This window comes from Rosa chinensis, chromosome 7, assembly GCF_002994745.2.
Source record: "Rosa chinensis cultivar Old Blush chromosome 7, RchiOBHm-V2, whole genome shotgun sequence".
NCBI classification, from domain to species: domain Eukaryota; kingdom Viridiplantae; phylum Streptophyta; class Magnoliopsida; order Rosales; family Rosaceae; genus Rosa; species Rosa chinensis.
The window spans coordinates 856,617-871,129 of NC_037094.1; the positions used below are offsets into that span (position 1 = coordinate 856,617).

General features: G+C 37.0%; 2 protein-coding genes across 3 annotated transcripts; both read left to right on the top strand.

Moving 5' to 3' along the window:
- The first annotated feature begins 223 nt into the window (after positions 1-223).
- Positions 224-1,954, top strand: LOC112180244 (nudix hydrolase 18, mitochondrial). Its single transcript, XM_024318763.2, has 5 exons — positions 224-728; positions 915-1,023; positions 1,120-1,203; positions 1,291-1,419; positions 1,540-1,954. Exons 1-5 carry the CDS (start codon positions 556-558, stop codon positions 1,663-1,665), a joined length of 621 nt encoding a protein of 206 aa, XP_024174531.1. The 5' UTR covers positions 224-555; the 3' UTR covers positions 1,666-1,954.
- Positions 1,955-11,734: 9,780 nt separating this feature from the next.
- On the top strand, positions 11,735-13,988 carry LOC112180546 (cell division cycle-associated protein 7). 2 transcript variants are annotated; one of them, XM_024319102.2, is made up of 8 exons: positions 11,735-11,879; positions 11,983-12,199; positions 12,291-12,480; positions 12,886-12,956; positions 13,038-13,115; positions 13,204-13,291; positions 13,398-13,453; positions 13,585-13,988. In XM_024319102.2, the coding sequence occupies exons 1-8, from the start codon at positions 11,811-11,813 to the stop codon at positions 13,644-13,646; spliced, it is 831 nt and encodes a 276-aa protein (XP_024174870.1). In that variant the 5' UTR covers positions 11,735-11,810; the 3' UTR covers positions 13,647-13,988. The 2 variants fall into 2 exon arrangements, with proteins under 2 accessions (XP_024174870.1, XP_024174871.1); XM_024319103.2 differs by having other exon boundaries at positions 12,297-12,480.
- The last annotated feature ends 525 nt before the right edge of the window (positions 13,989-14,513 follow it).

Below are 14,513 nucleotides of genomic sequence, written 5' to 3' on the forward strand. Positions count from 1 at the left end.
GGTTGTGATCAAAATTGAAGTTCAGGTACCATCGATAAAATAGATGATAAGTTCAGGTACCATTTGTGATAATAACCCAAGAAAGAAAGAAAAAGTTAAAAGGTAGACCTTTTCAGTTTTTGTCAACCGCCACCACATGGCGCGTTGGTTGTCAAGTCATCATGAGGCAAACAGCCGTGTCCAGATCCTTTATATATAATCCAGAAACGGTTCTGAGATAATTAATACAAACTGAGAAGCTCTAGTTTGTTTATCCTCCCCCTCCTCTTCACTTGGATTCCCATCACCATTTGTAAAAAAAAAAAAGCCTTAACCTTTTTTGCTCTAGAAGAACAAGTTACAATCTTTATATAAAGGCTCAACCAAATACGGCACTCCAATTTTAGAGTTTTCCGTTTCCTGATTTTCCGAATTTGGTTTCTCCAAGACACCAAATTGATGCGTCTACTTTCCTCAAGAAATACTGCACCTCCTTTTGTGTCTATATTTCCTCAAGAATATTGCACCTCCTTTCTGTTTCGTGTTGATTAGGAAGTGTGAGAGAGAGAGAGAAAGATGGGCATCTATCTATCCAGAAATATAGCAAGTTTCATTTTCTCCTCTCCCCTCTTCTCCAAGAAAAATGGTGGTATTCCCATTCCCATGCAGTTGGAGAACATGGTCTCCTTGGTTTCCCGGACTGGAAGGCATTTGCAGCGCTACGATAAAGGCTGCCGCCAAGTTGTAGGGTATGTCCTTCTCTCCGGTTCAATTTTATAGATACTACAACCCTTTTGTTTTTGGAGGTTTTTTTTTTTTTCCTGGAATCATGTAATTGAGAAATCCTCAATTGGGTCTTTCTTTGTTAAATGAATTGAACGGCACAAAGTTTAGGTCTTGTAATCTAATGTTTGTTGGGGGTTTTGATTTTGCAGATGCATACCCTACAGATATAGGCAAACAAAACAGGAATCTTTATCTACGGAGGAAATAGAAGTTCTTGTGATTAGTTCACAAAAGGGTAAAGGAATGTTGTTCCCAAAGGTATTACCATTTTTCCTCATGAATTTTATGTCTTTATGGCTGTGATTGCCATTTGAGATTATGATTGACATTTGTACAATTGCAATGTGATTACAGGGAGGTTGGGAACTTGATGAGTCCATTGAAGAAGCGGCTTACCGAGAAACGCTAGAGGAGGCTGGTGTGACTGGCCATCTTGAGGTTAGTATCTGCAAAAAACTCCGATCTTTTGTTTAGTTTTTCATTAAATTATTTTCATTTACTCATCAGTTTCTGATATTCTTGCAGCCTAAATTGGGCAAATGGCGTTACAAGAGCAAAAGCCAGGGCACTTTTCATGAGGGGTACATGTTCCCTTTGCTTGTCAACAAGCAGTTCGAGTCTTGGCCTGAGAAGACTGTCAGGAAACGAGAATGGGTGAGTTGAATTCCAACCTGCTTAATCTGTATCCCATTAATTTGACATTTTCTTACTTGCCTTGGTCCAATGGTTTGTGAAGATACTAGTTCTAAATATATGGTGTTTTATATGTTGTAGATGACTCTTGCTGAAGCTAAAGAAGCATGCCAAAATTGGTGGATGAAGGAAGCTTTGGATGAATTTGCTCGTCGAAAAACGCAGCACCAAAAGAAAGAAGAACAAGATGAGCCTGTTTGTACATAACAGAGTGAGAGAGCCATACTTTGGTTTTTGTTCAATTATTTGGACGACCAAACGGATCTAGGGGGAGAAGTAACTTTCCAATACTCATTAGAAATGAGCTAGTTAAAAGAGAAAACTGAAGAGTTGTTTCCTTTACAGTTCTGTCGCTGTACAATGTAGTCGAAGATCTAGAAACAGAACGCCTGTTAGATGTACAAACTCCATTCTTTCAATTCAATTCATTTTGATTCTTTTGTATATGAGTTCACCGTGGAATAATGAACGTTTTAGCCAACTCTAGTTGATAATTTTTCGGGTTTCCTTTCTCAATTTTAGGTATATTTGGCTCCTGTTTCTTTCATTGGAAGGGCTTGGCTTAGTTCAAATTACAGGTTCTGGACCACAGAGACCAAGTGTGGCATAATGCTTGGTATATCTCAGAATGTGGGTGGATATGCTTCATTTGAAGTGGAAGATAGGATTGCTTTTGTCATCATGAAAACCACTAAAGCAGATTAAAATTTTAAGGGTATTTAAAATGACACTGATGGGCAGTAGACATTATTGGTGGGGTGGTTAAATGCAATAATTGTTTTGAGACATTAGAAGAGCCAGAGAAAAGATGATGGTGAGCGATTGTTGTTTAATCTGTGACCCATGTAGAAATGATGCTATGTGCATCCATAGCGGTTGCAATCAGTTTGCTGTAAAGTCTCCTTCAATATTTTTCTTTTATCCGATATTCTGTTTTCTGGGAAAACGATCATAGTAGAAACAGAGCACAAAACAGAATTCTTCAATTTGAAACACCTCTGCTGACGTATTCTACTCTAAAAAGTAAATCAAACACTTGAACAGAATTCTTCAATTTGAAACACCTCTGCTGACGTATTCTACTCTAAAAGTAAATCAAACACTTGAGAGAATCAAACACTTAGAGCTCAAAAATAATGTGATTGGTTTCCTTGTGATGTAATGTTCTTCATAGTACTTTCAAACTTACAAGGAGTTCCACATCCATATGTCTAACAAAGAACCAAAAGAAACTATAAACAGATCCAACACTGCTCAATCAAAGCCAGCCAACACTCTCTTATGTATTTACTACTCACAGTCAATTCTTCCATTAACTACTTTCATCGACTCTAATACTTCCACTAATTCTGATTCATTTGTCGACTCTAGGGGTGTATTGTATTTAGATTTTTAAGGTGTTTTAAAGACTTTTTTGGATTTGAAAAATCTTGGAGTATTCAATTATGATTTAATAAGACTTTTAAAGAGTTGTTGTAAGTATTAGGGGAGCCTCAGGTATAAATACCAAAGCTCCAAACAAATCCAACGTCTCCACCAAAGATTTTCACAATATTCTTTTTTCACAGCAGCTCGACGTAGGTACGTGAAAAGAGGGTTTCTCTTCTCTCTCGTTTTGGATTGAAACTTGGATCTCCTTTCTCTCGTTTCAATCCTTTTTTTTGCTCTTGAACATATTGCTATTGTATGTATCCATATTTTGATCATCTATGGATTGTGCCATATGCCCTAGGTTGACTTCAGTAGAATTCTTGTTGGTGTGAAAATAATCAATTTTGTTGGTGTGAAAGGATCAATTCTTACTAATGTGAAATCATCTATAGACGGTTTGAAATTATGTGGATGTTCTTGTTGACTTTTGCTGCGAAACCTAAACTTCTCCTAAAAGCAAATAGGGTAAAGAGAAGATAAAGAGAAAAGAAACAAACAATCAAAGATAACTATAATGAAATACAGTTGAAGAAAAAAAAAAACCAAAGACGACTGCTTGGACTTGTGTTTTTGTTGATTCAATGAAGACCTTGTCTTTTTTTTTTTGATGGAAAGCCTTGACGTTTTTTGATTATTGCAGTACATATAGCATATATACATACTTACGCATTAGGCTACAAAACTGCAAAGCAGCATTTTGCTTAATTTGTTGTAATGCTGCAAACAGTACATATAGCATATATATATATATATATATATATATATATATATATCACCCAAAACGTACCTTGGGTACTCTTAACTTTGTTTGCTTATTTTCTTTGCTCTAGATAATAAAGCCATGAAAAGAACTTACAGGTACATAATCAATGAATCTGCAGTGTTTATTATGTATGCATTCAAAGATGCAATAGTCCCTTTTGGCCTTCATAAATTGTTCGATGATTTCCTTATGCTTTAAGGTAAAGATGCAGTAGTCTTTTTTTATTTGGAGACATCACATTTTTACTTGATAATTGCTGCATTGCTTCTTGATAGTTGTTGCTTTGGTTTTTGCCACATTCATATTAGATTGCAAAACTATCTTGTTCCTTAGTGTAGTGAACCTGCGTCATTAATCCAAACATAAATCAATGCCATGTTATTGGTCTAACACCAGAACATAAAAATTAAACATAGAAATAGATGTATAAATGCATTCATTAAAAGCACGTATGATTTTTGATAGCATTATCAATGGGACCTCCGCAACAAGTAAAGGGCAAAGGAGCAAAAGAAGAGGGAAAGGATGTGGGAAATTATGACAAATGGAGTAATGAAGAGAGCAATGAGTTACTGCAAGTCTTAGTTGATGCTGACAAACGTGGTTGGCGCGATCCTCAAAGTGGTTTGATAGACAAAAAAACAGTTGAGAGCAAAATACTTCTATCTTTTAATAAAAAACTAGGGTGTGAAAAGACTTATAAACATTACACCCACCATTGAAATGGTTTATGAAACAATACTCTATGTCTACTCAAAAGAAGGTGAAGAAAAATGAAGCTTTTGATAAACCATCAGAAAATTTGATAAACCATACCCACTCTCTGCTTTCACTCTCCATCTCGTCTCGATTTCCTTTTCTGTTTTTTTTTTGTTTTTTTGTTTTTCTCACTCTTTTGGTCTTGGGCCAACAAAAACACTCCATCAAAATCCATAAATTCTAGCAAGAAGTTTATACAAATCAGAAAAAGTCTATACGAATCTATTTATATAAAATCCTGAAAAGTTTTACAAATCTATTGAAAAGTCTTTACAAATCAATAAACTCATAAAATCTATTGAAATCTATCACTTAAAAAAAAATCCACTAAAATCCAACTACAATACATCCCCCTTACTTCTATTATCAATCACAAACTCACCACCCACCACAATATATGCACATAATTTAGGACTTAATCCATAACTCACACACTATTCATATGGTTTGTTTGAAGTTTCTAGTTTGTACTAAATTTATATCCTGAAAAATGCTTTCAATCCCTTTCATGATGTTTATTAGAATAAAAGACGAATGCTAGCAACTTTTTAAACAATTTTCTTCCTTGTTTAGCTCATGTCGTAATGTTATAGTATTCATATTGTACATAAATTCTTACAAAATAAACTTTTTTTATGCATTAAATAATTCACATAAATAAACTAAATCAAAATTATCTGGTTATTAGGACGATTTGAATCAGAAATGTACTACTTGCCAAAATGTATTTGTTAAATAAAATTTGGTGAATAAAAAAGACCTCCAATTTAATAATTTTTCTAACATTCATCACTACTATTATTTTTTTGAATCGAATGAGGTCAATCACTTATTGAAATTGAAAAATTACAACGATACGATGCCAAAAGACATCATGAAGGGAATAAAACAGTACGAAAAGAAAAGTACAAATGAAATATAAGAACTTAATAACACAAGAGCAACAACGTCGAGACGCAGCGCTGATTTTACATTACTGATTGCAGCCGTGTAGTGAATTGAGTAGTCGGTGATTTGACTACGCATCAAACTCCAACGCACAAATTGACAAAAATCAACTTGGCGTCGGAATGAAGGCACTCTCCCACCTAAAGATCGAAGCCGGCCAAGGGTGTCAGAACATAGCCATGTTGGCAGACGATCTTTCATGAACAAATACCATAGAATTGGGTCCTGGATCCAATACCAGTAAATCATAGGAGCCCCAATCCATTCTAGTGAATCATAGAAAGCCCAACAAAGATTATGAGTCGCAGTCCAAAACCAAACTCCACCCGGATCCCAGATCCGCCTCCATTTGCCAAACCTACCCAGATCCTGATCCTGATGCCAATGATATGGACAGCAGCGCCGTCAGACACTTCCCCATGACCTGCAATGGAGGAGACTGCCAAACTGCTATGGCCATTGCCGACCAACAAATCGCCGCCAATGAAGTCCCAACGAGCCAACACCACCTCTCGGCCATCGCCACCATAACCCAATCCCCTCTTCTAGCACCAAGATCCGATGTTCTTCAGCCCCGTCCCGAAAGCGTCGTAGTCCTGGAATTGTAGAGAGATACCACCGATCCCCTCCAAAGTATATGAAGATCCCAACCCACCGGCAGAAGAAGAAACCGGGTTCCCACCGCCCTTATCCTTTAACCTTAGATCCGGCCAAGCACCAATCACCACCGCAATTGCAGCGAGACCTCGCCTCAAAACCCTGAGATTACCAGGGCAGCTTCCCGAATCCCACTCCTCCCAGTAATCACGGCCTACCTCCGATGGTGTACCAATAGTAAGTTGGCCCACTAACACAGCCCCAGCAGCGCCCAAACTTTGCTCAACAGACACATTGCCTCCGAAGACAATAAAGACGAAGATGAAGAGGAAAAAGCCTGAAATTTTCTCCACGAATGGAGTAGGTATAGGTCAGGACGAACAAGAAGGGCCGCCGCACCACAAACCCTAGCAGAGCGTCCTGCTAGCACATAAATAACTTTCTTCTTCTTTCATCACTACTACTATAAATGGAGGCCATTTGAGCCTTCACTAAAATTTGGATTGCCATATATGCCATTTGAATAAAATAAATTTAATTCATCTAAAAAATATCTAAAATTTCATAATGGTAAAATACTAAAATCAAATAAAAGGAAAAACAAAAAGTGGGTGAGAAACACAATTTCAATCCAAATATTGTTGCAGGCAGATTCCTAAATTTATTCTCTTTAGTTACTGAAATTTGAGAATAAAACATATCAAATTTTTTGTTATTACTCCGAGCACATGTATAACGATAGTCTTTTTACTACTACTCTAGTACTTCCATTAGCTAATTCATTGGTATTTCAAGGATCACTTGTTAGTATTACCTACATATGTAATTCATTGGTACGTTAGCCCTATGTAAGAATCTCCATACATATAAAAGCTATTAAAACACCTTGCCTATACATTAAATGTCATAAGTGCTTAGCAACGCATAATTTACAATTTGATTGATGATATTACGAATGCTTATCCAGCTTTAACACTCAACAAAAAAGAACATTTAACTTCAATACTTTAGATTCTTATCTATAAGGGAGAATAGTCACTTTGGTCACTCAACTATGACTCATTCAACACTTTGGTCACTCAAGTTTCAAATATATCACTTTGGTCGCTCAAGTATTACACTATCATCCACAAAAGTCACTTTGTTGTGAGAAAAAATGCCTCTTGGGTGACTTTTGTGAATGACAGTGTAATACTTGAGTGACCAAAGTGATATATTTGAAACTTTAGTGACCAAAGTGTCGAATGAGTCATAGTTGAGTGACTATTTGTGGAATTTTCCTTATCTATAAAATACGGAGTAGTTTTAAATACACACCTTTTAATAACTTAATACACATTGTTTACTCAATACACCACATATGTAATTTTTTTTTTCTAACATTTTACTAAATACACAACCCAAAAATATCCAAACTACCCTCAGCTCTCATAAACCAACATCCATTATCAATCAATTTAGCACCATAGTTAATCGACCTTGTGTCAATGATCAATGTTGCGTTACACAGCATGATCGAAGACCTAAGATGGCATCATGTGAGCCAAATCAAATCTTTGGTTTAGATGCATTTGAGGAATTTGAGTAACAGGTTTATAACATTTATCTTGTTTGTTGACTTTGCTGGTTGGAGATTGATGGAAAGGTAGGATTAGATTGAAGGAGATAGATTGTTTACATGGCAGAGGTGTATAATAATTTAGAAATTGAATAATTCTCTCATATATCTTCACATTTTGAATAAATTATTTAACTTCTATAATTCATGATTGCAGAATAAAAATAATCATTTCATGTGGACTTTTCTTTAGGCATATACAAATATAGCATGAGGTTTATGACGGTGATGTTCATGTGTTGCAAAGTTAATGTTGGGAAGACAAATGCAAAGATATATATAGAGAAGAGATAGCGTAATTTAATTTAATTTTTTTTTTTTCTAACCTTGTAATGTAGATGTCTCTTTTAGTCATTTCACCTACTCATGAAATTTGATTTGAAATATTAAAAATAGGGATGTGTATTAAAAAGTTAAGGATGTGTATATAAAATTTCTTTAAAATACAAAAAGAAAACGTATAAACCAAACATGCAAAGATTTTAATTTCTTTTATTTTTTCTCTTCAAAGAGAGACACCATTATTCTGGTGCTTAAGTTTATTAATTACTCTATCCAAGAAACAAGTTTGTTAAGTACTACAATTTTTTTTTAATGAATATCAAATCAATATATTAATAAAACTAAAGCCATAAAGGGTCATTACATATCCTCCTTCTATAGTCATAGGGTAGATAAAGAGTTTGGTGTAGTAGCACAATGATACATAGATTAGGTCCAATCATTTGACGTTCCACGCTCATAAAGGAAGCCTATAGACTATTAACTACTACATAGTAAATAGGCAGAATAAACTAGACTCGATGACGCTCACTAAAACCTAGAAGCATAGCTCCCTAACAAAGTAGGGAATTATTGTAATCCAAAAGACTAAACTAAAATACTAAAGGCCTAGAGAAACAATATCCCAGCCCAAAGTTCCAGCCCCGAAGAGCAACCCAAAAGAAAAGATGCCAAACTCCAGGCCTAGCAGGACTGGCCTGACCCAAACCCAGGCTCCATCTCATTCACATGCTAGACGCCTGTACAGCTCTGATGTGTCGCCTACCACGCCGCCAAAATGTCACCACAGCGTTCGTGACCCATACCGCCATGACCTGGCCCCTGCGGCCCACGTCGCCTCCACCCAAGTAGACCTAGCCCACGCTGTTGCGAAGTCGCCACCCCGATCCAGTGCACTTCTATCCCCCCACGATCCAAGCATCGCTTCAATCCTGAAAGCCAACGACTCACGCTGACCACTGTACAAGAAGACCACCGTGATCGTCGCACAGATCCCACTGAACCACCCTGCCAATACCTCGAGCAAAACATAGTCCTCCCATGAACTCTCCCGAGCAAAAGCATCAGTCGCCCATCTGGCAGCAGACCGCAAACGTTAGCGAGGCCAGAGACTAAATTTCCCTACACTACCAAGTTCAGGGCAAACTTACGACCTCAACCCAATAGGACTTACGAAATTGGCCAGTGTCCCAGCCTAGCCCAGTGGTATGGAATTATGCAGGACATTTTCTAGATTGTCCACCAAATGAGAGATTGTTGGTAGTGGGGATCAAACTTGTGTGGGTTTACACCTCAAGTCCGCTCTTGCCAACTGAACCAACTCTCATTGGCATAAGCAGAAAGTCTTTGATGATACTTGATACAGCCCTTTCTGTATGATTGAACATGGGAAATCCTACTCTGGATGATGTCATGCCTAAAAACATTACAAAGTTACTTTACAATGTTATTGATTTGTTGGAATTTTCTTAGGTACCCGGGTGTTTGCCATACACTCATTTTGTTAAATATTTTGGACCATTAGATTAGTAATATATCAAAAACAACAAATTTTATAAACCAAAGGGTGTATTGATGTACGTCATACCCTTATTTTTTAAAAACAACAAATTTTATAAACCAAAGGGTCTGACATATATCAAGGTACCTTTGGATTATGAACAATAAATTTTATAAACCAAAGAGTAATTGCATGAAGTGTGGACCTCAAGTTTCAAAACGATCAAAGAGTACCTAAATTTTCAAGCATATCTCACATCCGAAGTCAGATTGAGTGGATGAGAGGAATCAAGCAAGCAGTATACTTCGCATTTACTAACTCAAAATGAGGGGAAAAAAAGGTGAGCTTTTTATATTGATATATATATATATATATATATATATTTTTTTTTTGAAAAATGGCTGGTGCAGCTGCCCTCAAGCCTTGATTAATGAAACTGTCAAATACAGGGGAAGACACTGAGCCTAAACTCCTAATTACAATAAGTATCTAGAGTCTTTTCCGAAATAATATCAGAAATCTCTATATTGATTTTTGGGTTTTTGTCCATTTACCCCATTTCTAGGGACTTTTTTCTCACTTACCCCATTAAGTTTTTTTAATTCCCTCTTACCCAATACACTCTAATGGACACTTCCCTAATACCCCATTAAGATTTTTTTTTTTGTTTTTAATTTTGTTTTAATACCATTTTACCCCTCACCCCTTTGTTACTTAGAGAGAGAGAAATCATAGGAGACTTCGCCGGAGCCTAATTTTTTTAATACCATCTTACCCAATACACTTTAATGGACTCTTCCCTAATACCTCATTAAGATTTTATTTTTATTTTTAATACCATTTTACCCCTCACCTCTTTGTTACTTAGAGAGAGAGAGAGAGAATGGAAGAGAGAGAAGCCATAGGAGACTTCACCGGAGCCAGTCACCGGCCACCGGAATCCAGTCACAGGCTACCATATTCCAATATCAATTGAAAATATCTATTGCCCCCTAATAAACATTTAATATACCACTATTTCCCCAATAAAACTTTCTTTTTAAGCTAAAAACAAAAAAATCATGCTTCAGAACTTTTTTAATTTTTTTTTAACCAAGCTTCTGATATAACATTCAATAACAAAAAACCAAATGTCCAAAATCGAATCCTAATTCAAAACTCTGTCAAATCCAATCTATTCAAAAATGAATAATCCTTAGAATCCAATAACAGTCTGATCCTAAAATCAAGAACTATAACCAAAACCACACAAATCGAAAAGAAAAATTGAAATTCAGGTATTGAGAAGAGCCAGAATGATCCAAATTTGTGAAAAATCAAATCGAACAAAGCGACCTCCAACTCCTTGGCCCCACCTCTCCTCCCCATGAACAGCGCCATCTCCTGCCACCTCAGCACGTCCATGAACAGCAGGTCCTAGATCGGGCGGTCCATAATCACCACAGGGACGCACTCGAACCTCAGAGCCTCTCCAATCCCGGACACATCGCCGTCGTAGTACTCGAAGATACAGAACTTGCTGCTAGAGAGCCTTTGTGCATAGATCTGCTGCGTCGACAGCTCCGATTCGATCAGGAACTTCGGGGTGGAGCGTAACCCGTTGACTATGGCGGAATCATTCACCTAATTCGAACTAACGTAACCCCGATCTGACTCGGGTCTGGGCCGTGATCTGATGCGGTCCGATATACTTGAGCGCCAGACGGCCTAGGACTTTGCCAGAGCCAGAGGTCAGTGGGGGAGGGAGGGAGGGAGAGAGAGAGAGAGAGAGGGGGGGAATGATGGGACTGGGACAAATTTATAATTTTTTCGATTCAGAAACAACAGAACTTTACAAACCACCAAAGGACCTAAATTTTCAAGCATCTGTCACATTCATCCTCATGAGAACAAAATCAAAATGAGAGAATGAAATGAATCAAGCGGGCAGTAAACCTTGCATTTACTTATAGAAAGATAATAAGAATGAAAGTGAGCTATTTTGAATTGAAATTTTTTCATCATTCGATGATGTGGTACCTTCACAAGTTTATTTATAGGCATCCGTTACCTTACAATTAACTTTTTCAAGTATGTTAATAATTTTAAAAATCCTCTCAAAAAAGAAAATTAAAAAATTGAAGATCAGTTAAAAAAATCAATCCATGTAAGATGAAGGAATGTGTTTTTTTTTTTTTTTTTTGGATTTCCAAGTTGGACTTCCCCTTCCCCATTGATACAAACTAATGCCAAAAGAAAAATTTTGTTGAGAGTTTTCGAAATTGCTAGCTGTATTTTAAAGATACTAGTTAACCCTTAGAAAATGGGTGTTTTTATTTTACTTTATTTTATTGTCCCAGTTTCCTAGTCCCAATTTTAAAATTCAAATGCCTTCAAGACCGTTGAACTCTGCAGGAGGAAAAGTAAGTCTCTGTCACACTGTGTTACCATTCGAGTGGAAGCAGAAAACAACAATGGGAAGGCTCCTCCGAACCAAGAGTGACTATGAAGATCTCAGAAATGCTCGCATATTACAAAACCAGGTCCTTCCTTCTCTTATTTGGCTTGCTCACATTCACCCTTCTCTTTCTTGTTTGATGACAATGGCATTCCCCGTTCTTGAAAGTGAACTCTGACTACTTACAGGCTCGTTTGAATTCGCTGGGGGTTCATAAGACTCTCTCCGACCTCCACTCCATTTCTTCATCAGCAAAACCACCAAAGGCCCATGTCAGAAAGTACTGCAAGAAGGTCTATGATCTTACCTCTTTGCGCCGATCGGACCGATTGAAGGGAACAGCTACCACTCTAGCAACAACAACAACCCCAAATAATACTTCATCTCGACGATCAAGGTTGACAGGTAAATCCGTCAAGCCTTTTCAGGCTTTTATTTTATATTTGCCCTCCTTGGCGCTAAGATACTTCTGGTTTCTAAATTGTATTTGGTGAAGTAACAGAAGTGGGTGGAAGTGGAGAGAGTGCGGAGGGGAATAAGAGGAGGCCTGCAAATGCGCCTTTTGTGGAAGTAAAGGGTTCGGAGATGCAGCTAGTTTCGTCTGAGTCTTGGGCTCGGCGTTGTGATAGCAAGAGCCGCGGCAGTGTCTATCATTCTGTTTTCGGGATTTGCTGCCATTTTTGCAGGTTTTGCGTCTTACCTTTTTTGGTTTATACACATTGTTAAGCAAGAATATAATGAATTGTGGTACTAGGATGTTAGATAACTAGATAGGCATGCTGACCCTTTAACCTGGGTTTGATTCTTACAGTGAACTTCACTTACAAGCTCTAGTAAATCGAGTAACTTCTATAGTATAAATGTGTCTGCCTTTGGATTTTACATGCATGCTCTCAATTTCAATGGTTAGTGGGAGTGACTTTTTATGTTTCTAACTTCATGTAATGAAAACGATTCAAGGTTTAGTAACTATGTCATCTTAAAATATGTAGAGTGAGAACCAGCGTCTCTGTAGTTTACTGGTGCGAAATGCTTTGTCTTTAGAAATCGGTATCATTACTAGCTCAATCTTCAATGTACAATAAGTGCAGGCAAAAGAAGTTGTGTGGTGAAGAAGATTGCAAGCGATGTGGTACTCTTGATATGGACCAACCTTGCATTGGTTAGTTCTCTGATGGAATCCATTTTAGCATTCAGACGAACCTTGAAACACTACTGAAACTTGTTGCTCCTATATGCACAGGAAAAACAGATTGTTCAGTTTGTCACTCTACCAATGGTGTTCTTTGCCGGGGTTGTCTCAAGGTTAGGTATGGTGAAGGTGAGTCTTTCTTTGGAGATATAAGAAAAGCAATTACATGGATCAGATGAGGGAGATTAGATGTTAATTTATTGTAATGCTTTGTTAGAAATGGAGGAAGTGAGAGAAAACAAAGATTGGATGTGCCCACATTGCATAGAAGAAAAAGGAGTAAGACCTTACTGGATATGTAACAGGTATGTTCATGACACAATACATTTGCTAATTCAACTTTATGTGCTCATGATAGAGAGACTTACTGGGGATTTAATCTTCACTTTGTGTCCTTGAATGACATAATAGCTCATTCTGCATGAAGAAGCGAAAGTTGGCTCCGACTGGGATAGCAATATACAGATGTAAGTATATGTCCCATTCCTCGATTCTTGATTGGCTTGTTTTTGCTCTTTTTCCCCGTTCTCATTGTCACATTAGTTACTTAGTGTACTGCATAGGATGTTGATTTCCTTTCATTCGATTGGGTTTGAAGGTCAGGAGATGGGATACAAGTCAGTGGCACATCTGCTAATGGATGAACTTCAACGAAAATGAATCGACATGGAGCAATGTAACTGCTACAGTTTGTATAACTGATGTTTTAGGAAGGAACACTTGATCTGCTATAAAGTTTATTGTAGTAGGCTCTTTGCCTCAATATTAGTTGTAACATGTATTAGATTAGATCGGCGAGATCCCTCTAACTTGGATAAGACCTAATGCTTTTGAATACATGCTTGGTATATGTGAATGTTGATTGGGTTGGTTTTATACCATGCTCGATCTTGCACAAGAAAATTGGAAAGAAGTTGTCACTTGACAGCAAAGTTGCTCAATCCATTTGTAGACCAAACAATTGAAAGGTAAACGAGAAAGACCAATAATGCAGACATCAAACATTTCAGAGTCAGGATCAACTCAAATTGCATGTACCGTGGTAATATCATGAGATCGAGCAAGTCTTGAACAAAATAATCAAATATTCATCACCATAACTAGTACTACAATAGTAGTACCTCATGGCGAAACAAATTTCCGATCGCAACCATTGTCCGTGATTATTTGGTCCGCAAATGTCATTCTTCTAATTTAAAATTCTAAATATTAGAAATAGAGAAATAATAACGAAATTAGAACTCCCGAATCTTGAGCTATGTCATTACGAGTTACATTTAGAATAAAATAATGTTTGAGAGTCAAATTTCAATTATACTAGAGTGAAGCATGCAAAAAGGACTAAAAATTTGCCTACACACTTCACATTTTTTTTTTTGCAAGAAAAATGACATATTAGAAAATTGTTAATTTTGGACAAATGAACAGGAATATGTAATAATCTCAAAAACCCGCATCACATGCTAGTTAAATATTCGGAAGCCATGATTTGCTTACTCGACAGATTATTGGTGAGAGAAAGGAGAT